This window comes from Podarcis bocagei (assembly GCF_964188305.1).
Source record: "Podarcis bocagei genome assembly, chromosome: 3".
NCBI lineage: Eukaryota > Metazoa > Chordata > Lepidosauria > Squamata > Lacertidae > Podarcis > Podarcis bocagei.
In genome coordinates, this window is record NC_138127.1 from 89,093,083 (window position 1) to 89,119,007 (window position 25,925).

A 25,925-nucleotide genomic window follows, 5' to 3' on the forward strand; every position below is an offset into this window, starting at 1 on the left:
GAATAACATATTGGTCCAGGATGTCTCTGCAACTTCTCAGCTGGAACATTAATGGCGGGAATTCCCCGGAAAAAAGAAGAAGAATATTTCATATACTAAAGAAAGAGCAATTGGACATTATTTGCTTGCAGGAAACACATGTGACTAGACTCCACAGGAAAGTGTTAATTAACAAAAGATTAGGCCAAGAATTCATTTCATCAGACCGAGTAAAAAAGAGAGGAGTGGTGATCTATGCAAAGGAGAGTCTTTCACCAAAATTTCTCTTTAAAGATGAGCAAGGAAGAATTATGGCAATTGAAATACAAACTCAGGGTGAAAATTTTTTGATGCTGGGAATCTACGCTCCGAATGAAGGAAAATCGGAATTTTACAAGAAGCTGCATGAGACAATGCTGGACTATATGGACTATAGTAACATCATTATGATGGGAGATATGAATGGGGTGGTGTCTACAAATATGGACAAGTCACAAAGCCAAAACGTTACAAAAGACGGCAGACTACCTAAAACCTTTTTTGAACTAACTGACAATATGGACTTGATTGATATATGGAGGACAAAAAACCCCCTAGGAAGAGAAGGAACATTCTTTTCTGAAGCCCAACTGACATGGATAAGAATCGACCAAATTTGGATAACTAGAGGTCTGGCACCTAAGATCAGGAAAGTGGAAATCTGCCCAAAGACCGTCTCCGACCATAACGCAGTAAAGATGGATATGAGACTAACTACAACCGGTTCCTTTAGATGGAGGATGAATGACAACCTGTTTAGAGATCAGGAGATTACCAAAAAGGCCCAAAAAGTTTTGAAGGAGTATTTTGAGATAAATTTGAACACTACGGTTGAAAAAAGAGTAATCTGGGACGCAAGCAAAGCTGTGATGAGAGGGTTCCTGATACAACAGAACTCCATAAAGAAATGAGCACAGAATGAGAAAAAGGACAAGATCTTGGAGAAAATTAAAGAGTGTGAGAAGAAGTTAAGATTGAAACCGAAATCACAAGAGATTCTGAGAGAAATTAAACTTTATCAAGCACAATATTCTAAATTGATGAATCAGGAAGTGGAATGGAAAATTAAGTTAATGAAACAAAGATCATTTGAATCGGCTAATAAATGTGGAAAGCTGCTAGCTTGGCAACTGAAAAAGAGACAAAAATTAAACACGGTTACTAATTTAGAGATTGAAGGGAAAAACATTCAGAATCCCTTGGAGATTAGAAAGTGCTTCCAGAGACACTTTAAACAACTCTACACTCAAGGGCCGCAAAATGAGACTGAGATAGACCAATTTTTGAAAAGGAATGGCCTACCGAAATTGACTCAAGAAAATAGGACAATCCTGAATCATAAAATAACACAACAAGAGATCGAAGGTGCCATTCAAAATATGCAATTGGGCAAATCTCCAGGACCAGATGGGCTCACCTCCAAGTATTACAAAACACTGAGAGACTATTTGATACAACCACTAATGGAGGTTTGCAATGATATTATGGAAGGGAAGAAGGCGCCGGAATCGTGGAAAGAGGCTTTCATCACTTTGATACCTAAATCAGAAACTGAAAAGACACAACTCAAGAACTACCGTCCCATCTCCCTCCTGAATGTGGATTACAAAATTTTTGCTGACATTTTGGCAAATAGACTTTAAAAAGTTCATAAAGACCAGGCAGGCTTTCTCCCAGGTAGACATTTGTCTGACAACACTAGAAATATTATTGACATTTTGGAACTTTTACAAACGAACATTAATACTAAAGCTGTGTTGATCTTTATTGACGCGGAGAAGGCCTTTGACAACATCTCTTGGAAGTTTATGAAAAAAAATTTGGGAGGGATGGGAGTGGGACGGGGGTTTGAAAATGGCATAGAGGCAATCTATTCAGAACAAAAAGCTAAGTTAATAGTTAACAATGTGGTGACAGAAGAGTTTAAGATTGAGAAAGGAACACGACAAGGCTGTCCTATTTCCCCTTTGTTATTCATTTCGGTCCTGGAGGTGCTCCTGAGCATGATTAGAGGGGACCGGTTGGTTGAAGGGATACAGGTCGGAGCCAAACAGTACAAACTTAAGCTTTTGCAGATGACTTAGTTTTGACATTGCAGGAGCCAGAATCTAGTACGAAAAGGGTACTAGAACTGATAAATGACTTTGGTCGGGTGGCGGGTTTCAAACTAAATAAGCAAAAGACTAAGCTTTTGGGAAAAAATTTGACAACCGTGGAATCAGAAAGGTTTCAGAAAGAGACAGATCTAAAAGTGGTTAAAAAGGTGAAATACCTAGGGTGAACATGACTGCTAAAAATTTGAACTTATTTAAGGACAACTATGAGAAGTGTTGGATAGAGATTAAAAAGGACTTAGAAAGTTGGTCAAGACTTAAACTTTCCTTGCTGGGCCGAATTGCTGCGATTAAGATGAATGTATTGCCAAAAATGTTGTTTTTGTTTCAGACCCTACAGATTGTGGACAGAGTGGAATGTTTTACAAAGTGGCAGAGAGATATTTCTAAGTTTGTCTGGCAGGGCAAAAAGCCCCGAATAAAGTTTAAGATACTAACGGATGCTAAGGAGAGAGGGGGGTTTGCCCTGCCAGATTTGAGGCTGTATTATGAATCTGCAGCTCTCTGCTGGATGAAAGATTGGATTCTTCTTGAGAACACTGATGTCCTAGATCTGGAAGGGTTTAACAATGCCTTCGGATGGCATGCATATTTGTGGTATGACAAGGTAAAAATCCATAGATCTTTCAAGAACCATATTGTCAGGAAGGCAGTGTTTAATGTCTGGGCAAAATATAAAGACTTATTAGAGAATAAGACCCCAAGGTGGCTGTCACCAATGGAAGCCAAGGCCCAGAAAAGACTCAATATGGAGGCCAATTGGCCGAAATATTGGGAAATTTTGGAAAAAGAAGGAGATACTTGGAGATTGCAGAGTTTTGAGAAACTAAAGGATAAGGTGCAAAACTGGTTACATTATGCTCAGATCAGGGAGGTCTTTAGATTAGACATGAAAATAGGTTTCCAGGTGGAAAAATCAAAATTAGAAACAGAACTGATAGAACCTAAGACCAAGGTACTTTCAAAAATGTATAACTTGCTGCTGAAATGGAACACGCAGGATGAAACGGTTAAATCAGCTATGATAAAGTGGGCACAGGACATTGGGCACAACATTATGTTTGCTGACTGGGAAAAGTTATGGACCACTGGAGTGAAGTTTACGGCATGTAATGCCTTGACAGAAAATATTATGAAAATGATATATAGGTGGTACATGACCCCAGTCAAGCTTGCAAAAATATACCATTTGCCCGATAATAAATGTTGGAAATGCAAAGAAACTGAAGGAACATTCTTCCACCTCTGGTGGACATGCCCAAGGGTTAAGGCTTTCTGGGAAATGATCTATAATGAACTAAAAAAGGTATTTCCTTCCTTAAGAAACCAGAGGCCTTCCTTCTGGGCATTGTCGGCCAAGGGGTGTTAAAGAAGGATAGAACTTTTTTATGTATGCAACTGCAGCAGCAAGAATACTTATCGCAAAGCACTGGAAGACTCAAGATTTACCCACACTGGAAGAATGGCAGACGCAACTGATAGACTACATGGAACTTGCTGAGATGACCGGCAGAATCCGCGACCTGGGAGAAGAGACGATGGAAGAGGACTGGAAAAAATTTAAAGACTATCTACAAAAACACTACAAACTGTATGAATGTTAGGAGGGTGCAAGTTTGAAAGTAACAGGGCAGCAGTAACCTGGCTCTATGATATGAGAAAATAAGCTGATAAAGATATTTAAATTTTGAGATATAATATTTAAGAAAAGTTATGAACTGAAACAAGGTAATAAATTGCTGTCGATAACTACCGAACTGAAAATGCAGAGAAGGGAGATGTGAGGAAGTCTTAAGATTATGAAAATACGATTAGCTAACAACTGTACTTTATATCTGTTTTTCATTTATTTTTTTGTCTATTTCTTTTTCTATACTGTTGTGGTGATGGAATTCTGTATGTTGGGTGTTTTTTCTTTTTCTGTTAAGAAACTGCAATAAATATCTTAAAAAAAAGAAGAAGAAAATACAAAATAAAAATGGTTAACAATGTAGAAAAAGAGAAAAACAAACCACTTCCAACAATTTGAATACAAATTCAAAATAAGAGAGAAAAAACAAAAAAACAGAAATACACCACACACATTTAAGAACATTTAAAAACAAATTCATTATTCTCAAATCCTCAACTGTCATTACCTTCTTTCTTTGACCTCCTCCTCCCTTTCTTTGTATCCTAGTTATTAATTATCCCAGCAAATCCTTTCCATATTTCATAATATTCTGTCATTACATTACCTTAAACTGTTTTAATCTTATCTTTCTATATAAAAAAAACCTTGAAACTTAAAGCTTAAATCTTATCCTTACCAACTTCTCATAACCATAATATTCTTTCATAATTCTTTAAACATCTTTACTAAAGCCGAGTAATTTCATTCCAACATTTTTTTAACATTCATCAATTTTATAAAACAGTCCTAATAGTAAAAAAAGAAATACAAACAGATCCAATCTTCATCCAGCGTCCCTTCCTCCTGGTCCCGGGTTTTGTCAGTCCTTATTATCCCATCAATCTAGCGCATTAACCTGGCAACCTTATATCCGAGGCTCTCAAGTTTCTTCCATGTCCCTTCCGCAGCTCTTCTTCATATTTGTAACTGTATTTTCCCTTGTCTCCTGCTCGTGGTAACTCCAGCTTGGCAATATTTTTGACCCTTCTCGACAGATCAGCCCCTTTTCCATATTCAACACTACATTCCATGTGGTATTTAAAAACATGTTTCAAAAACCCTCCAAAATTAAGAGCCCCCACCATCCCAAATATCTCACGGCCCATTGCCAGATTTGAAAAGTCCAAACATCCCTGCATAGGGGGGTCAATCCAGCCCCCCATTTCCAGGCCCAACCAAACTTTTTCTTTCCAAATCTGGCTTTTTCCAAGTTCATTTGTCAAATCCGAAAGCTCATATTCCTGTTGGGCCTGTTCTGTCAGGACACACTCCTGATTTAATTCCTGGGTGGGCTCCACATATTTTCCCACTGCCTGTTCAAAATTTCTAGTCGAAGTCGCCATCAAATTCATCTTCTCATGTAACTGTTCCAGTAGGGCATTTGTTTTATAGAAAGCACACAACAGAGCTTCTGAATACATTGTCCTGCAAGGTCAAATGTCTATTCCCACGATTGTAATCTGTAACAGCTGCCGGCTCCCTGGAATTGGTTACAGTTTCACAGTCTCCCTCTAGGGGGAAAACTTCTATTTGTTCTTGCAACAAAGTTTTCCTTTTTGAGATATTTTGTCAATATTTGTTCCTTTAAAATGCGAAGGGAAACAGCGGAATCACTATGTTTCTCTTCTTTTAGCTATCTGTCAAAAACGTTTGTCTCTTCAAACGTCAGTCCTGACACCCCGCTCCAGGATCAGGAGGGTGGAAAGTTACTTTACTTTAAACTCACTTTAAACAGTCTGAAAAAGATCCCCCTTCTTCTCCTGCTGTCGAAGGGGGGTTCCACAATTTTAAATGATGAAATCCAATCCTTTAAAAGCGATTTTCTGAGCTCTAGTTTACATTGTCTTTGCTTTATTCTGTCTACAAAAGAACGGAAGGCTGACTTCCTGTTTAGACCTTCCCGTTCAGTACCAAATTGAGATAAATTTTTAAATCCAATTCCTTTCCGCTCGCAAGTCCTTATTTAAGATCCAGTTGTTCAAAGTTTAAGTACTCACGGGTGCTTATTTTAGAATCCAAATTGTCCCAGGAAAAAGGCAGTGCTCTTCGGCAACGGCTATGCGACTTCGCTCCACGGAAATAGCAGTTGACTCACAGCACCACGCCACTTCCCCCTCTTCACTTTGGAGCTCGTTAGTGGGTTCCTTTGCGAGTTGGGGGGGCGCTAAAGGTGCCCGCCGAGTCCCATGGTCACAGGCTTCATCCGCCTGTGATTTTTAAAAGGGTCCCCGCTTCGCCGTAGCGGAGAAGACCCGTTTCACGCGGAGCTAGTCCCTCCAGTTCAGAGGGAGTCCGCCATTGCCGATGGCGCCACCCCGGAAGTCTAAAATTGATGAATGTTAGAAAAATGTTGGAACGAAATTACTTGGCTTTAGCAAAAATGTTTAAAGAATTATGTAAGAATATTATGGTTATGAGAAGTTGGTAAAAATAAGATTTAAGTTTTAAGATTTAAGGTCTTTTATAGTAAGATAAGATTAAAATAGATTAAGGTAATGTAATGACAGAATATTATGAAATATAGAAAGGATTTGCTGCGGCAATTAACAACTAGGATACAAAAAAAGGGAGGAGGAGGAGGTCAAAGAAAGAAGGTAATGACAGTTGAGGATTTGAGAATGATGGATTTGTTTTTGAGTGTTTGTGGTGTATTTTTGTTTTTTGAATTTGTATTGTTTGATGTGGTTTGTTTTTTCTTTGTTTTTTCTTTCTCTTTTTCTGTTTTCTTCTTTTTTGTAATTCTATAAAACTTTCAATAAATATCATTTTAAAAAATAAATAAAAGAAAAACCAAGGTGGACTCTGCAATTACTCTCTCTAGACAGCATCTTAAAAAGCAGAGACATCACCTTGCCAACATAGGCTCGTATAGTTAAAGCTATGGTTTTCCCAGTAGTGATGTATGGAAATGAGAGCTGGACCATAAAGAAGGCTAATAGCCAAAGAATTGATGCTTTTTAGCTATGGTGCTGGAGGAGACTCTTGAGAGTCCCATGGACTGCAAGAAGATCAAATCTATCCATTCTTAAGGAAATCAGCCCTGAGTGCTCACTGGAAGGACAGATCCTGAAGCTGAGGCTCCAATACTTTGGCCACCTCATGAGAAGAGAAGACTCCCTGGAAAAGACCCTGATGTTGGGAAAGATGGAGGGCGCAAGGAGAAGGGGACAACAGAGGACGAGATGGCTGGACAGTGTTGTCGAAGCTACCAGCATGAGTTTGACTAAACTGCGGGAGGCAGTGGAAAACAGGAGTGCCTGGCGTGCTCTGGTCCATGGGGTCACGAAGAGTCGGACACGACTAAACGACTAAACAACAACAACAAAGCCACAAGACTCTTACTTGGTTTTTAAAGGAACATATTTACACATAGAAAAGGCTACTGAAAGGTCATAAAGTTGTGGATAGCTGGCTAGGCCTCCTATGAAGTACAGTGGTGCCTTGCAAGACGAAATTAATTCGTTCCGCGAGTTTTTTCGTCTAGCGAATTTTTCGTCTTGCGAAGCACGGTGTCGGAAAAGTTTTGGAAAAGCTTCAAAAATCACCAAAAACCTCAAAAAAGGCTACCACATCGCATTCTATGAGTTGCTCCTCGAAGTCAAGTCGCAACTGTATTAACGGTGTTAAGAAAAAGGAAACAAACTTGCAAAAAACGCAAGATGTTTTCGTCTTGCGAAGCAAGCCCATAGGGAAATTTGTCTTGTGAAGCAGCTCAAAAACCGCAATACCCTTTCGTCTAGCGAGTTTTTCGTCTTGCGAGGCATTCATCTTGCGAGGCACCACTGTACTTGGAGTTATAGAATAATTTACCTACAGCACTGGTAGTGGAGATGCCAGATTTCCAAATATTCTGAAGCCATGGGAGCGGGAATCCAGGGGTTTTTCTTTCTGCTAAAAAGAAATTGATTTTTTTTTAAAAAAAGAAGTGAAGTATGTGTATTGTTTATTTACACACCTGTTCTAAAATTACTTTAAAATGCAATCCTCAATATGTCTACTCAGATATAAGCCCTACTGAGTCACTGGAACTTATTTGAGGAAAGTGTGAATAGGATTGTAACCTTGACAGAAAATGCTTTATGTATTACTGAATCAGTGTGCTTAGGGTTAACGCATTTTTTCCCTGTCTTTGTGTTGGTAAGCCTAAGATACATTGAGAATAATCCTTGCCTGTCTTTGGCCTGAACATCAGAAAGACATGCTTGGATTAAATAACCTTGCATAGCTTGAATGCTATGTGCCCTATTCACAGGAAGAGTCGAGTTGTGCATGTTTCTTATTCATCAGCAGACATCTAGGTCTCTGAAAGAGATGAAGGTTGGAACATCCTTCCTTTGTATAGAACTATTGTTTCTATGGTGACTGTTGAATTGCTAAGTGTGTAGTCTTGATTTTGTCCTAAGAGTGGCAAAAAAGTAAAAAGTCAAGAATGTGTTTTTCATTGACTGACACATATTTCATGTCACCCTATCTCTCGGTGATGCAAGAATAAATTGCTGCTTTGTTGGAAATACCTTTCTATCTTTATAGGAGTAGAGATATATATTTTGTTATGATATATATTGGCCCTTGCTTTGATTGCACCTTGGAACACCACAGATTTTAGTATATGTATCAGGATTGCCACTAATGTATCAGGATTGCCACTTCTCATTTTTACATATTTTAATGAAATTTACTTCTCCCCCCCCCCTTTTTTGAATATTTTATTAGTTGAATATAAGAACAACATATAGTCAAATGAAATTTACTTCTAATAGCAAACTCGGCAAAATGCTGTGGAAACAAAATGGGCTTACCAGAAAATATGGTAGCAGTTTCTGTATCCTCTGAACACTGAACTACCCATAGGTTCATAAGTTAAAAGAAAATAATAAATCCTCCAAACAGTCTGTCAGGGACCCCTGAACATGCAGGTAATATGGAATGTTGAGGTGTCAGTTCAGAAACTAAAAGAGAAGGGGTGGAGAGAGAGGGAAGATTAAGATCAATAAATCAGGTGCACAGACAGGCAACAGCATACATCTGGAGCCCTTGCACCTCTCAATCCATAAGGGCCATCTTATCTTCTGTAAATGAGGTTAAGTGGTACACACTTAGGTTTGCTTCCTCTGTCGTGCTTCCAAGAGGTCTTGGTCTGCGCAGGACATTGAGCTGGTTTTTTTAAAAAAAAACAGAAAGACTATTCCTTGGCAAAGAGTATTTCAAAATGAGAAAGAATGTGGAGATAGGTGTTTTGGAATTTCATAAAGAGATTTAAATAGGATCAGCTGTTATATTGGTATAATTGTGGACAAGATCACAGGAAGCTGCTTTATATTGAGTCAGCCCTTTGGTCCATTTAGCTCAATAACGTCTGTCTGTACTAACTGGCATCATCATCACAGGATTACAAACTGTATACTTCCCTAGCTCTGCTTGGAGATACCGGAGATTGAATTTTGGACCTATGCAGGCTGAGCGTGTATTTTACCACTGAGCCACGACCCTCCCCAAAAGGTCCCTAGATATCCTTTTTGATGAACAGCACCCTTTAGGCAATGTTGGTGTGGAGAAATGTATATTGCAAAGAAATAGAAGTGAAGATCCTTCATCATGTGAAAAAATAAAATAATGTTGCTTCCAATTCCATTTCAACTTTTGAACTTTCTGTTTTATAATCTTTCATCCTTTTCAACATCAAAGCATTTTCCATTGCACATTCTTTTAATCCATAGAACACTCTGTGCATAGTTTTGGCCATTGTTTGTCACTCACAGAGGGTCTTTCTCGTGGGTTTTTGCATTTATATCATGTAATGCCAACATCCTGCCATGATAATTTGTCTCTCTGTTTTGCCAGTGCCTGTTGGAAGAATTTTGTGTCCTAGGACATCCAGAATCTTTCTTCAAATCCAGAACAGGCATTGGCTGTGCTCAGATGTGACACTAAGCCAAAAACCAAGGTTTAATAAGCCAGGCTATGCATGGACTGTGTGCACAGAGTTCCTTTGCGCCTAATTTCAGTAAAGAGACTGAACAAACCAGGATTCAGCATTTAACCATAGAGTCCCATTACTGAGAAACTGAGCAAAAGAGAACTGAAGAAAGAGTCATAGATCTAAAACCTCAAAATGAGCCATCTGATTAGGCCATTTCTTGGTTCAAATAGAGAAGCTCTTTTAAACTTCCTCATAGATTAAGGTTACCAGACGTCCCCCTTTCCCGGGGACAGTCCCCGGATTTACAAATCAGTCCCCATACAAAATCCATTGAAGTTGAAAAATGTCCCTGGATTCATCGGGAAAAAAATCTAGTAACCTTATCATAGACGGAAGAGGAAGCTCTCCATAGAAATCAACTGAGAAATCTTAGATTTTAGCTGAGTTGAGTTACAAAAGGTAACTCAAGAGGGAGAAGAAGCAGAAAGCTACAAGGAATGGAGAAAGTGGGAGCCAAGAGCGAGGGGACGAAAGACTCAATGAGTGACAAAAGAGCTGGCAGATAGTGTTAAGTTGTAGGTGAACATATCAGATGACACAGGGATTCTTCAAACAGCTCTTGTTTATTCACAGGCCAGAACAGAACTGAACTGAAGGGTTCAGCCAGCCTGCTTAGATAGAGCTCCACTACAATGCAACAGTAGCAACTTTCTGTAACTATCCAATCACTGAACGTCACTTTCAATCCCTTATTTGCATATGTGGACCTGAGTGAAAACTATCTACAGTATCCCCCTGCTGGCCCAGGGTGAGAACTTCAGTACATAACAGATAGGGCCTACCTTGTGTGTGCACGCTGTATCTCTCCTGAAAAAAATTAGAACCTTAGCTTGTCAAAAAGGCTTGGTTCCCCCTCACAAGGACACCCTTGGGTGCCACTCCTTTACAGCAGAAAGTCTCTACACTCTCTGAGGACTAACTGTTGAGTGAGCAGTTAGCCCTCAGCCACAGGCTTTGCCTAATGCAAGCGTATCAGGGATATGCTGCAGCATTTTGTTGCAGGTTCCCTTTGTAACCAATTAAGTGCATGTTTGTTTTTGCAAATTTAGGAATCGATATCTTCCTCTGTGTGCTCACAAATAAATTTATAATTTTGAACAGGGATCAGCAACCTAAGGCCCATGGGCCAGAAGCATTCCGCGGAGGTCGTTTGACTGGCCCACGAGCTGCCCCAAATCAAGTTGTCCGCTCGCACGCTGCGCTAAACCAGCACAGTGCAGCACTGTGCAGGGACTTGCTTCTGCGGTGCCAAAAATTGTGTCTGCGCAAACGCAGATGCCGAAAATTGCGGGCGCACATGTGATCCGGCCCACGGACGGATCTCCGCAGGACCGATCTGGCCCAGGCAAGATTAAACCTTGCTGACCCCTGATTTTGAACAATAAAAACTTCATATTTTCACAAATTTTTCTTGTTAACGTGTGATAATTTTAACACAGTATATTAGGGTTTTGAATGTCTTCTTTTTCTCCCTCTAGTGGTGAGACATTTTAAAAGATGTTGATGAAGGATGTAGGCTGTGAAAACCTGCGATGTTACCATTTTATTTTATTTTTTTAAAAAAAAGGATTGAGGGATAATTCTGCTTGTTTGATTATTATGATTTCTCCCCCTAGATTTAACAGCGGACTATTAAATGTTGAAGACATTCTGACAAGTTTTGACAACACAGGAAATGTTTGTAAGTAATTTATGTTTCTTTACGGTGATGGCGATGATGTAGTTACACTTGGATGCAAAACATTTATGCTAGCATATTTGCCTGCAATGCTCATCACAGTGCCACATTTGTCATGTGTTTAATTGGAGGTGAGCTATTCTCCATTCGATGCCCTTTGCCACTGGTGTACCACAGTGCTTTGCAGTATAAATAATACCATGCTATTCTGTGTTACTCAGGTTCATTTTTTATGCTGCAGCCCCTAGGAATGTCTGTGCATGCATTTATGTGGCCTTCTCAAATCACTTTCCCCACCACCAGCAGCAATTTGTGACATCAGTGAATATTTCTGAAGTTGCCCTGAGTTTCTGAGCTGTTCTCAGATGTGATCCTGGCTGTATACATGGAAATAGACATGTGGCCTTTCAGATTGTTGTGTAAGCTTCCCATGACGTGCGATCAGTGCTTTCCCCCCTAAAAAAATGTTTAGGGGTACTCCCATTTTGACTCAAGAAAATCACCATTTTATTGTTCAAATTGGGAAAAATAAATACAGTAAATGGACAAACGTGAAAAGATTCACAGAAAAAAAAGCATTGCATGCAATATATATGATTCAAAGCCTTAAACCTGATTATAATTTCATATCTAGAAAATAGGAGTTGGTATCATCTATGATGTTTAATTAAAAAAACTAAAGGACCCCTGACAGTTAAGTCCAGTTGTGAGCGACTCTGGGGTTGCGGTTCTCATCTTCCTTTACTGGCCGAGGGAGCCAACGTTTGTCTGCAGAAAGTTTTTCCGGGTCATGTGGCCAGCCTCACTAAGCCACTTCTGGCAAAACCAGAGCAGTGCACGGAAATGCCTTTTACCTTCCCACCAGAGCGGTACCTATTTATTTATTTACTTGCACTTTGACGTGCTTTTGAACTGCTAGGTTGGCAGGAGCTGGGACAGAACAACGGGAGCTCACCCCGTCACAGGGATTCGAACTGTTGACCTTCTGATCGGCAAGCCCAAGGCTCAGTGGTTTAGACCACTGATGTTTAATTAGGCTTGGTTTAATTTCAAGTCTCCTTCCTAATCATGTTACATGATTGCCCCCACACCTTGGAAGACAGAATATTGGCTCCTGATTGGGCAGCCCTGACCGGGTGAGCTGTCCCCCAAGAGAGACCAATTCGAGTCTCTCCCAAGGTGAGGTGTGGAGGAGCAAACTCTTCCCTGCTCAGGGTTGGAATGCCACTGTACAGCAACAGTTATGAATCTGTTGCTATGTGGATAATACATTTTAGAAAGAGTAAAAAACCTCTTACCTGCTAGTTAGCAACAGAAGCACTTTCTTCTATCTAGACAACTGTCAGCAATTCATCCTTCAAGTTGAAAGAGCATTTGTCCTTTTGCTTCCTTCAGGAAATGTTTTGTAGCATCAATTAGGGCAGAAATAGACTTAGATGTTCATGGCTTTTCTCTCTAACTGTGTTGACTGCCTTGTGGTGGTTTTACGGTGGCATTGACACTGATGTGAAAGTGACAGCTTATATTGGGTTGCAAGTACACCGGCCCTGCTTATAACCTCTAATTCACTAGAACTAAAAGCCTATTCACATATGCAACAAGTGGGGGTACACTGAATATCTGACTGGACCTTGCCAGGCCTACTTTGCTTCCAAGCAAGGACTCCTATACTTGTAAATAATCTGCAGCATTTCACTTACTCTGGAATTTTCCTTTTTTTATATTGTTGGCTATGGGAACATTTTGTAAAATATATCACAACCCAGTCTATGAAGAGCTGGATGTCTCCCAAACCCATGGATTTCAATGCATGGCACATTTAATTGTCATAGCTTTCATAGAATCATAGAATCATAGAGTTGGAATAGACCACAAGGGCCATCGAGTCCAACCCCCTGCCAAGCAGGAAACACCATCAGAGCACTCCTGACATATGGTTGTCAAGCCTCTGCTTAAAGACCTCCAAAGAAGGAGACTCCACCCAGTGGCGTAGCGTGGGTTGTCAGCACCCGGGGCAAGGCAAATAATTTGCGCCCCCTAACCCGTGGATTTGCGCCCCCTAACCCTAACCCCCAGATGTTGTGCCCGGTGTGGCCACCCCCCCCTGCACCCCCCACGCTACGCCACTGACTCCACCACACTCCTTGGCAGCAAATTCCACTGTCGAACAGCTCTTACTGTCAGGAAGTTCTTCCTAATGTTTAGGTGGAATCTTCTTTCTTGTAGTTTGGATCCATTGCTCCGTGTCCGCTTCTCTGGAGCAGCAGAAAACAACCTTTCTCCCTCCTCTATGTGACATCCTTTTATATATTTGAACATGGCTATCATATCACCCCTTAACCTCCTCTTCTCCAGGCTAAACATGCCCAGCTCCCTGGGCTGCTCCCAGCTTTGGGCTGCTCATAATCAATCCCCATACCTCCTTGTTGGTTTGCTTCTCTTTGCTGCTACAGATTGTCCAGCCTAAACTTCTTTCTCTCTTGCCTTCTTTCCTGGCTCATTCTCTGCCCTTTCCCCCACCTGCTGAACTTTTGTAAGATATTTTAATGGGCACTGATATTTCTTGGCTTTGAGTATGCAACTTAGGCATCAGTATGCCCTTCCCAGTGCTTTTGTTTGGTTAAAACAAATGAGGTGCTGGTACACAAATCTTGATAAAAGTGCCATGGATGCCAGCACAAAACGGCTGCCATGGGCAGTAAAATGAAAATCGGTGTTGGTGCTGTGTGAGTACTCTGTGAGTACCATCACAAAAAAGCATTCTTTGTGCTCTTGAACCAGTTTTTATTACTGGTGACCCTCTGCACCCTCTCAAAGTAAAGACAAAGCTAACATTTTCTTCCCTGGGCAGTAGCATGAAACCATTCTTCTTTAACATTCATGCTTCACATAATACAGATCCTGCCTTTTGTTCCTTCTAAATCTGAGTTTACCCAGGATTTTCAGATTGTGATCATTGCAAGTGAGTGGCTTAGGGTGGCATTCATTGATAGTGATACTCAGAGTCGACCCACTGAAGTTAATGGAGATGAATAATTTAGGTTCATTAACTTCATTGAGTCTACTCTGAATGGGATTTAGTTGAATACAGCCCTCAGATTTTGATGGTGGGGAAAGCAAAATGTGCCACATCTCTGGGATATAATGGCATGGATGACCTAAACTGCTTTCTGAGCCCTTGATCTGGTTAGCATGATGGTGCCTTTAGTTGCCAGACCTTTGGCATAGCCTTAGATAATGCTGACATGTAGTGACACTGGAAATGAACATGATATCTGGATATGAAAAGAAGTAAAGATACCATTCTGAAGAATAAAATTTCTTATACCAAAGTAGTGCTTAACTTACATAATCTTTTTTCTGTTTACAAACACCAAACAACCCATATAAAAATAAAAATATATTTCTATAGGTTAATCATAAAGTCAAAAAAAGCTAAAATTGACTTTCATAGGCAGTAATATGAAACTGTTCTTAAATACACCTGATTCACCTAAAAAAACACAAAAACCCCTCCCCTTTGTTTCTTAGGAACCTGAGATTACACTTCATCGCACACTGACATTTCAGAAGCAGAAAAATGTCAATTTCACAAACTAACTTTTGACCTCGGAACAACAATAAGAACAACAAAATCTAAAGGATAGGTAATTGTGTAGGGGAAATGTTCAGGGCAATTCAGTCTCAACTTTGAAGCTTTCATCCTTTTTGAGTGCCTCAGGCTTTATTATGAAGTCAGTCCAAAGAGCGCTTAGAAAATGTGTTCTTGAAGTACTGCCAGGTAGGAGAAGTAATTCACAAATTTACAGGAGAAAGGAGTTCCATGGGATTTACATGTTGCCAAGGGACTAATACCAGGACTGAGGGAGGGAACCCAAGGTGTGTGTGTGATTGCTGATGTCAGCAGAGTGTGAAGCTAGAGAACAAAACAACTGCAGGGGCTGAGAACACCATGGATTAAAATGGCAAACCTTATGATTATTGAACATGTATTATTTGAACACACAATATTATTTTTATGGCAGTTTCTGACTGATATTTTTGGAAATGCTTTTATATTGCCTCTTTTAATATTTAATTTTTTTCCCCTAGAGTGGTGGCCAGACTAATAATCAAATCACTCTTCTTCTCCCACCACCCTGATTGGGGTTTGCATTTAGAGAGTCCTTGCAAGAGTCAGGCTGTAAAAGCTGAACAGTTGCACAGGGATTAGATAGGTGTTCAGATACACGCATGAAATTCTTTGGATCCTTGCCCTGCAGTTTATATCTTGAGAAAAGCAATAATATTACTGGGTAGTGTTATGTACTTAAGTTCTCACCCTGGGCCAGCAGGTGATACCATAGATAGTTTTCACTCAGGTCCACATATGCAAATAAGGGATCGAAAGTGACATTCAGTGATTGGATAGTTACAGAAAGTTGTTACAGTTACGTTGTACTGGAGCTCTATATAAGCAGGCTGGCTGAACCCTTCAGTTCAGTTCTGTTCTGACCTGTGAATAAACAAGAGCTGTTTGGAGAATCACTGTCATCTGATATGTTCACCCACAACTTAACAAGTAGCATCCAATGTATTCTGCTTGTACAATAGGTCTTCTCTTTCCCCCGTACCACCCAAAAGTCTGCTCCAGGGGGAATCCCACTCTCTAGAGCATATTATGAGGGTGCTTGGGGACGAGGAGAGGGAAGTTCTGTTGCACAAGTGGAACTCTGTTGCACAAGCAGAATGGTGGGGTTGAATACAACCCCTTGTCTTACTAACGCTGTAGATGCACATTCCATTCCAAAGTACAAGTCAATCTATTTACAAATACTGTGTTCCTTAACTACATCTTAGTCATTTTAGTGTGGCTTTACTACGCCAAAACATTTTTCTTTCCTGCATCCTATCCCCAGTCCAACTCCCAAAGCAGAATGGTAGAAATGCACCCAGCATAAAGTTGACTTTAGTTCAAAATAAGATGTTGCCACTAGCTGGCAGCATTATATTAAACATGAATAAACTTCATTTAAGTAATGTTTGTTAACATTCATCAGTAGTTGCTTGATGTGTGTCTGTGTGCACATGTGCACCCGTGATAGAAAATTAAATTGAACTAATTCTTACTGATTGCCTGTAATTCCTCAATCCTGATTCACAGTAGACCTGTGAAACCCTGCACCTTGGAATTTTGGTATGAATTGTGAAAATGGTTCCTTTGAGCTTTCCCCTTTACAAAAGCATGCTGGAAAATAAAGTAGTGAGCAGAAAATTCTTTATTTTTAAAAAAGAGTTTGGGAGTTAGTAATCAGTTCAGTTTTCTTACTGCCCTACTTAAAAGCTATCTGATCTATCCCTGTGTTCTAGCTCTTTACAAGTCAGGAAGAAAAACTCAGCGTAAGTATGTACATGTTAGCATCTATGCATGCATATACATTCTCTGCTAAAATATATAAAATATATGGATTTTTAAAAGGTTATATTAGGGCTCTGTATAAACAGCTTAGAGGTAACAGATATCAACTGCTATTGTCTTAAGAGGGTAATTGCTAGAGTCCAACGTTTTGTTAGTTTATAATTGTATTTTGTGAAGATTGTCTACAGATATTGTTACTCATTCATAAACCACTTGTAAAACGACACTATTAATAAAATTCCTATTGAAATACTGATAGCTCGAGGAAGGAGGTTTTGAATGTTTTTATTCTCTTGAAGCTCTTGCAAGGTGGTGGACAGAATTTGCAGCAGCTGGGTGCGTTTAGGGATCCGAGCCAACATTTCTGCCGGCGATGGTGTGTGTAAACAGTATGGCAGACCCATCTTTCTGTGAGATGGGACTAAATGATGGAGTTCCGACCTTCCACTAATACTTATGTTTGGTGAATTTGGTGCATATGTGGTTGGTTTCTGCCAGTACCATGCCTATCAAATACATGTGAAAGAATTGTTTACGATGATCTTCATGCTTGATGGGCGCAGCTTAGTAGGCTTGCCACCTACTAGTTTTAAGCTAGCCTTGCCATTGTGTTTCCCAGCTGTGCTTTCTCATACATATATATTTTAAACCCAGCTTCAGTACTAAACAAAGGGTAATTTGAAATGTGCACATGCTTAAATGAATTAATATATGCAAATTACCAGCGGCTTTTTGTAGTAAATAAAGTGTGTGTGTGTCTGTGTGTGTCTTGTCCTCTGAGAGGGTAGAATCCATTAGTGTGCTGTTAATGTGCCCAAGGTAGTTCTAACTGATAATGGCTCAGGTGTTCAAGTGGCCCAAGAGCTTATGAAATCCTCTTGTTTATTCAGGACAGGACATTTAGTTTGTATGTTTGCAAGTACAGAATTAAAATTGTTGGCAAGATTAATACAGTTGAAAGTGCTGATAGGTTGGGGAAAACAAGAGAAACAGATTTTTTTTCTTATGTGACCAGGGTTCCAGGAAAAATAGGAAATGCCCTGTTAAAAAATAAATATGACAAAAGTATCAACATTTACAGAAGTTATGACAGACACTTCAAGTAAAATGCATATCTATGTGAGAAAATATGTTTACAATATGAAGAATACTGACCTTTCTGTAGGTTTATTCCTCCCCCCCCAAATTGGCATGACCAAACAACAGAGAGTTCTTCATATTTACAACTATAGAGCTCCATATTTCATTAATACAATCAAAATACATTTGGGGAGTTATGTTATGGAGTCATATTTAAAAATTAAAGGTATCAAATACCTTTCCCCCACTGATCTTCTTTCAAAATTATCACCTTATTAATCCAGTGCTGAACGTAAACCAGTTAAGCAACCACAAGTATATTCAGTAATACCCTGTGTTGCTTTCAGGTAATAAAACTGGCATAATATTGAGAAAACAAACAAAAGGATCCATAGGTACATGGTCATTTTCCAAAATACTTGAGGCTGCACACAATGACAAAAATTGTTGTGTGCATGTACAGCTGTGTGTGGTGGGATGCTTCTGCTTCTGTTTTATATTTTAGCATCATTTATAATTACAGTGGTACCTCGCAAGACGAATGCCTCGCAAGACGGAAAACCCACAAGACGAAAGGGTTTTCTGTTTTGGAGGCGCTTCGCAAGACGAATTTCCCTATGGGCTTGCTTCGCAAGACGAAAGCCCATAGGGAAATCTCCGGGGACCTCTTTTAAATGCTGGTGGTGGGGAGCAAAGCCTTTCCCCCTCTCCGGCCTTCAGAAGAGGTCCAGGAAGGCCGACGGGGGCCGAAAGGCTTTGCTCCCCACCGCCAGCATTTTAAAAGCAGTCCGCGATAGCAGGGAAGCGCTTCCTGCTATCGCGGACGGCTTTTGAAGGCAGGCGGGGGGGGCAAAGACTTTCGCCCCCGCCCGCCTTCAGAAGAGGTCCAGGACCTCTTCTGAAGGCGGACGGGGGGCGAAAGTCTTTGCTCCCCCCCTGCCTGCCTTCCCGGGAGAGCGGAGAAAGGCAGCGCGTTTCTCCGCTGTCCCGGACGGCTTTTGAAGGCAGGCGGGGGGGGCAAAGACTTTCGCCCCCCGCCCGCCTTCAGAAGAGGTCCAGGACCTCTTCTGAAGGCGGGCGGGGGGCGAAAGTCTTTGCCCCCCCCTGCCTGCCTTCCCAGGGGCTTTTACATCGCCCCTGACAGCGGAGAAGTCCTCCGCTGTCCCGGGCGATTTTAAAATGCCGCCCGCCAGCATTTTAAGATCGCCCCGGACAGCGGCGAAGTCCTCCGCTGTCCCGGGGTTTTTTAAAATGCTGGGGGTGGGAAGAAAAGCCCTTGTCCCCCCCCCAGCCTTCAGAAGAGGTCGGGGGACAGACTGTCCCCGGACCTGGTCTGAAGGAGGTTTCCATAGGAACGCATTAATTGATTTTCAATGCATTCCTATGGGAAACCGTGCATCGCAAGACGAAAAACTCGCAAGAAGAAAAAACTTGCGGAACGAATTAATTTCGTCTTGCGAGGCACCACTGTACCGTATTTTTCGCTCTATAAGACGCACCAGACTACAAGACGCACCTAGTTTTGGGAGGAGGAAAACAAGAAAAAAAAAACATTCTGAATCTCAGAAGCCAGAACAGCAAGAGGGATTGCTGCACAGTGAAAGCAGCAATCCCTCTTGCTGTTCTGGCTTCTGGGATAGCTGCGCAGCCTGCATTCGCTCCATAAGACGCATACACATTTCCCCTTACTTTTTAGGAGGGAAAAAGTGAGTCTTATAGAGCAAAAAATACGGTATATGTAATATGTACAGTGCATTGGGACGCAGGTAGCGCTGTAGTCTAAACGACTGAGCCTCTTGGGCTTGCCGATCAGAAGGTCGGTGGTTCGAACCCTCACAACGAGGTGAGCTCCCGTTGCTTGGTCCCAGCTCCTGCCAACCTAGCAGCTCGAAAGCATGCCAGTGCAAGTAGATAATAGGTACCACTCTGGCAGGAAGGTAAATGGCGTTTCCATGCGCTGCTCTGGTTCGCCAGAAACGGCTTAGTCATGCTGGCCACATGACCCGGGAAAACTGCGGACAAACGTAAGCTCCCTCGGCCAGTAAAGGAAGATGAGCGCTGCAACCCCACAGTTGTTCGCGACTGGACGTAACGGTCAGGAGTCCCTTTACCTTTACCTTTTTGTACAGTGCATAAGTGTTATATTATATAATCTAGAATTTATCGGCTTAGAGTGTTATATGCATATATGATCTCATTTACAAGGGGGGCAGTGAATATGGTGCACTCCACATGTTTTGTACGTAAACTCTCACCTACCCTAACCAGCCAATTGCTAGGGATGATGGTAATCATGGGTGCAGCCACAGGGGGCAGGGAGCGGCAGCTGCCCCCATCAATAAAAATCAAGAAAAATACATACTAAACTGAGGTTCTGCCCCCCTAACAAAAAACCTGGCTACACCATGATGGGAATTGTGATCCACACCTGGACAGCACAATGTGGCTACTCATGATTTATAACAAAGCTGTAAGGTAGGCCAGTGTTGTTGTTATTATCACCCCCAAATTGCAGGTGGCTGGACTAAACCTGGGAGACTCTAAGGGTGCTTAGTAAGTTCATTACAGAGGTGGCTTTTGAACCAGAGACTGCATGATTTTGTACCTCATTCTCTTACCCAATATCTTGTACCAGTATAGTATTACTGGGACACCCAATAGCTGATAGCAGTTGTATTGGGTAGTCTGCAAACCTGTGTATACAGTGGTACCTCGGGTTACATACGCTTCAGGTTACAGACTCTGCTAACCCAGAAATATTACCTCGGGTTAAGAACTTTGCTTCAGGATGAGAACAGAAATCATGCTCTGGCGGCGCGGCGGCAGCAGGAGGCCCCATTAGCTAAAGTGGTGCTTCAGGTTAAGAACAGTTTCAGGTTAAGAACGGACCTCCAGAACGAATTAAGTACTTAACCCGAGGTACCACTGTATATATTGAGAGAGACACTATTGATTCTTTTAATTAAGGAGTTGCTTTTTAATAATAGAGGAAAGGTAAATAGGTACCGCTCCGGCAGGAAGGTAAACGGCGTTTCCGTTCACTGCTCTGGTTCGCCAGAAGCGGCTTAGTCATGCTGGCCACATGACCCGGAAGCTGTATGCCGGCTCCCTCGGCCAGTAAAGCGAGATGAGCGCCGCAACCCCAGAGTCAGCCACGACTGGACCTAATGGTCAAGGGTCCCTTTACCTTTACCTAAGGCTTAAATGCAGAGATAATGGAGGGTGAGGGAGCAGTAAAAGCAGTGCTTTTTTCGGGGGGGGGGGAGGCAGGGATATGCATATCCCTAAACATTTTGTGTAACTTTGTACTTTTGTCCATTTACTGTATTTATTTCCCCCCAATTTGAACTATAAAATGGTGATTTTCTTGAGTCCAAATGAGAGTACCCCTAAACATTTTTTTTAGAAAAAAGCACTGAGTAAAAGTGACAGGATGAAATATTTGCGTTCAATACCTTTTACTCTGAAAAAATATGCGAAAACCTATTTGCTCTGCAGTCCTAGCCATGTATGTTAAGTCTCACAGGCCACAATCCTTAGCACATTAATTAGAGAGGCAGTCTAACTTAATGGAATTTACCTCTGAAAAACATGATTAGAATTGGCCTAATTGAATCAGTGGGACGTAAATCTCCAGTATGTGAATAGAATTGCAGGCATAGGCTTTGTAAGTGAGAAGTGCAGCATTTCAAGGTTTATAATCTTTCTGTGTGTTATGCAGAAAAGCAAAACTTTAAAATAAATAGTGGGTGTCCGCCTGGAAAAAACACACCACACTGTTGGTTCTGGAATTGAAGCAGCAGCAGGGGGCGCTACAGTTTCAGAACTGTCCACACTTGCATTCTTTTAAGGAAGCAGTTAAATAACCATTAGCTGCAGACTTTGGTGATCAACCCTGAAAAGCTGCAAATGTATTTAAATATTTTTGTGTTGGGGTGTGTGTGTTAGTGTTATTGCTGACTCTGATGCTAAATGGTCTGCGACATCTGAGAAAAGGACTATATCTTTTATGAATCTATTGGTATCTTAGCTGGTGATTTATGGCTGGCTTTCATATATGGATAATTATTTTATTTTAAAATTTGCTGAACAGTGAATAAATGCTAAGCTTGTAAGACGGATTTGATAAATTGGAGAGATTGTCATGCAAGTAATTTGAAGTGTGCTTTTTTTAAAAGTAGTACAAAAAAGCAAGAGTATAATTTCAAACAATCCTTTACCTGTTTTGATAATCCTGGAATAAATTGTTTAATCAAAGTTAAATCTATTAAAAAAATAGACTTCTACACAGAGCCTCAGGATCAATGTGTTAACCAGTTATTGCTCAGAGTCTGTGTAAGTGTATTCTAATTTCTCTAGTGCTATAGCTTGAGTTTGCAGGTTAGGTTCTTGAGTGCCTGGCTGCATGTTGTTGGTTGTTAAATTTCTGTTCACATTCTCTCAAGGATAGAAAAGAGATTCCTTAAAAAGATTACTAACTCATAAATTGCCTGTTGATTCGCTTTCTTTTTGCTACTAACTCTGGTTCCTAATGTGTTCTGTCAGGGTTTAAGCCCAATGAAAAGAGGGGGGAACTGGATGAACACCGTATTTACTAGCACGGGTTCCCATTTTCTTTTGAGATGAAATAATTTTTGTTAAACCCTTCCCCATTATTCTTACCTTTTCCCACCACCCTTAATAAATCATTCCTTTGAATTTTTGTGGGGAAATTGTTTTTAACCCATTTTTAACTCCATTAAACATTTTGTGTGCGCACATGCATTCTGTCTCTCTGATGATAATAACTTTCTCAATTCAGATTTTCCTTCAAAATTTAATAGCGGACTAACTCTCTTGGAGTGTTTGGCAACATGGAATCCGTTCTTCCTCGCACCTGTCTTCCTCCATATCATTCAACTGGCTATAGGGTGTTTTCTCTCTTCTTCTCAACCCCCTCCACTTCCTCCTGATTTAAAATGTGAAGTTTTGCTTAGAGGCCTACAGGTTTCTTCATAGGTCTCCCTGGATGGCTCAGAGATACCTGAGCTGCTCTGTGGACCGAGATTGTGGCAGCTACTGATCTATCACGCCTGGAAGGACATGCCATCAAGCTACCTAGGGAAAAGGATAGGATGACATTCTTTAACGGCAAGAGAGGCACACACTGTTCCTGCATTTCATGTAACATGTCACTCAGTTAGATGCAGAAGTAACAAGGGAGTGATCCACATTCTGCAAGCGCTACTTGATAATCTCCTTCTGTTCCTGCTTCAGAGGGGGTGGGGCACACTCCATTCTTCTCTTTCCAGGCAAAACATTACCATCTATACCAGGGGTCTGCAACCTTTAAGACAAAAAGAGCCACTTGGACGCGTTTCCAAAGAAAAAAAACCTGGGAGCCGCAAAACTTGTCATTATAAAAATAACTTTTTTTGTCACTTTTTTATTATTTCTTTGTTTGACCCATCAGAATTACTCCTCCTCATAGAAATAAACATTAAATTAACAAGTTACCTTTTTGTGTGTGTGTGTTCTTCACTCCCCTTCAAAACAGTGACCAGCGTACATGCCCCCTTTCAATGCAGTGACCAGCGTACATGCCCCTTACAATGTAGCGGGCGGGCGGGAAGGTGACGTCGGGACGGTGTGTGACTAACGCACGCACCGCCCCCATGCGATGTCACAGCCAGTACAGCGCCCACCACAGTGGGGAGTGTCGGGGCGCACAATGCCCCTCCTCCCCTCGCTAGTATCCGCTCCGGAGCTGCGGCAAAGGTGTAAAAGAGCCACATGCGGCTCCGGAGCCGCGGGTTGCAGACCCCTGATCTATACCAATTACTTGATAGCGCCTTCTTCTTTTATATTCCTTTTTAATATTGTGGGTTGGGACTCATCAGAGTTTCTCATCCCACTCTCCAGGTAGCCTTAGTTTTCAAGGCTGCATTTTAAATGCACATTGTTGGAGAACAGTAGATTGAAGGGAGTCTGGCAATGTAATCTAATGTAAGATGTCTATCCTTGTTTTGGAAAAAATTATATCTGACTAAGTCATACTTGGTGTATACCAGGGGAAGGTAAACCAAGGCCCAGGGGCCGGATCTGGGCCAATTGCCTTCTGAATCCTGCCTGCAGATGGTCCGGGAATCAGCATGTTTTTACATGAGTAGAATGTGTCCTTTTATTTAAAATGCATCTCTGGGTTATATGATGGGAATAGGAATTCGTTCATTATTTTTCTTCAAAATATAGTCCGGCCCCCCACAAGGTCTGAGGGACAGTGGACAGGCCCCCTGCTGAAAAAGTTTGCTGACCCCTGAAATCAGGGGGTTTAACTAACCTAAGTCTATTGGGTTGTAGCCAGTGTTAGTCCTACTCAGAGTGAATACATTGAAATTAATAGGTTTAGTTTTATTGGGCCTGCTCTGAGTAGGGTTTATTCAGGTACAACTCTTCTGTACATAGAAAAATATATCTTGTATATTCGGTAAGATAAATACTCAGCTTTTTCATATACTAACCAAAGCCTCAAAATATTGCAGAGGTACCCATTCTTTCAAAACCAGTGTTAAGTCATTTAAGATTCGGAATTTAATAATAACAGGTGGCAGTTGTATTATTTACTTAGAAAACATTTATCCCATTCTTTATCATATGATCTCAGGGTGGCTTATAATTTGGAGTGTTCAAATCATTTAATTCATTATCTTGGTGGGGAGTGGGGGAGTCTTTTATTGTAAACCTTATTTTTTAAAACCTTTCAATAAATAACAACAAAAATAATATTAGGTCTCTTAAAATGTCACAGTATAGTGTATCAACACTGCAAGGCAGACCAGTGTTATGACTCCCATATTGTGCATGTGGGGTTGAGACTGAAATATTATTGGAGCTTGCCTAAGACCACCTAGTGAATTCAGAATAGAGGCTTATTGTTTCACAGTTTAGCTTTTCGGGCACTGTGCTATAGTTGGTTGATCATTTCTGAAGACAATATGAAAATAAGCCAAGCCGTTTTTTGAAATGGTTGAATATTCGAGGTATATACTGTATCTGAAAAGTGTGCTCAGAAAAATCACAGATGACAGGTGTCCTTCAGTTCTTTGATAGGGGGAGCCAGAGAGCATGCAAAAGTATAATGGGAAACAATTCATTCAGTAATACTGTGTAAAATCTGTTCAGTATGTACAGTGGTAATGTACAGGACAAGGTTCCAGAACCAAAATTGCTCCCCCCCCCCAGTTCCCTTTTTCTCTACAACTTTTTTTTGTTCCACTTTTAGTGAATGTTGTTAGACTTCTTACTTTATCTGTAAGGTAAAGTTTGAAATAAAGCTGACTTGTTCATTTTAAACTGATTGCTCTTTAAGAAGTGGTTTGGCATTTTACATTAGGCTGATCAGAAGAGTGGAAAAATATCCTTTTAATTAGCAATGTGTTTAATATAAATGTTTGGAAATTCCCCTACCTTTTTAGTTGAGATTAAAATGGATTAAAAGTACAAATGTCTGTTTAGTAGGCACATAATGCTGATTAAGCTATATTCTTTTGATAGTGTAAACTTTGTGAATAGTGAATTAGTAAGGCATAGCTTCAAAAAAATAAAATCATTAACTACGTTCAGCAGTTTTGAACCTATTCGTATGAGAGAAGTTAAATGTTTGGAATTGGTGAAAGAAAATGCCACCCACTGTTTAACCTCCCTGTGAGTTTTCGATAAAGCTGACTCCACGAATGATTTCCTCAGATTTTGGAAAGGTGGGGACATGCCAGTTCTTAAACATGAAAGGAGGGATTTTCCTCCCTAAAATAAGTTTTTCTCCCTTCCCCATTACATACTGCCCATAGGAAAGCTTTAGAGATGTGCCAATTTTTTGGGTATTGCTTTTGTGTATGAAGGCTAGAATTCAGACATATCAATAATTTGTCCTAATTCTCCTTTATAAGTAAAAACAACTATTCTGTTTAGTTTATTTCGCTCACACCATTGCTAAAGTCTTGGAGCAA

General features: G+C 40.8%; 1 protein-coding gene and 1 long non-coding RNA gene across 3 annotated transcripts in view; one reads left to right on the forward strand and one right to left on the reverse strand.

The window, feature by feature from the left end:
• The window catches only part of CAMKMT (calmodulin-lysine N-methyltransferase), a 249,531-nt gene that overhangs the window by 15,313 nt on the left and 208,293 nt on the right, over positions 1-25,925 (forward strand). For both annotated transcript variants that reach the window (XM_081188781.1, XM_081188782.1), the window contains one exon: positions 11,401-11,465. In XM_081188781.1, the coding sequence (XP_081044907.1) occupies positions 11,401-11,465 (65 nt within the window). The remainder of the gene's footprint in view (positions 1-11,400; positions 11,466-25,925) is intronic.
• Positions 10,329-25,925, reverse strand: part of LOC308584283 — a 42,700-nt gene continuing 27,103 nt past the window's right edge. The window contains exon 2 of the long non-coding RNA XR_014006738.1: positions 10,329-10,519. This is a non-coding gene — a long non-coding RNA (uncharacterized lncRNA). The remainder of the gene's footprint in view (positions 10,520-25,925) is intronic.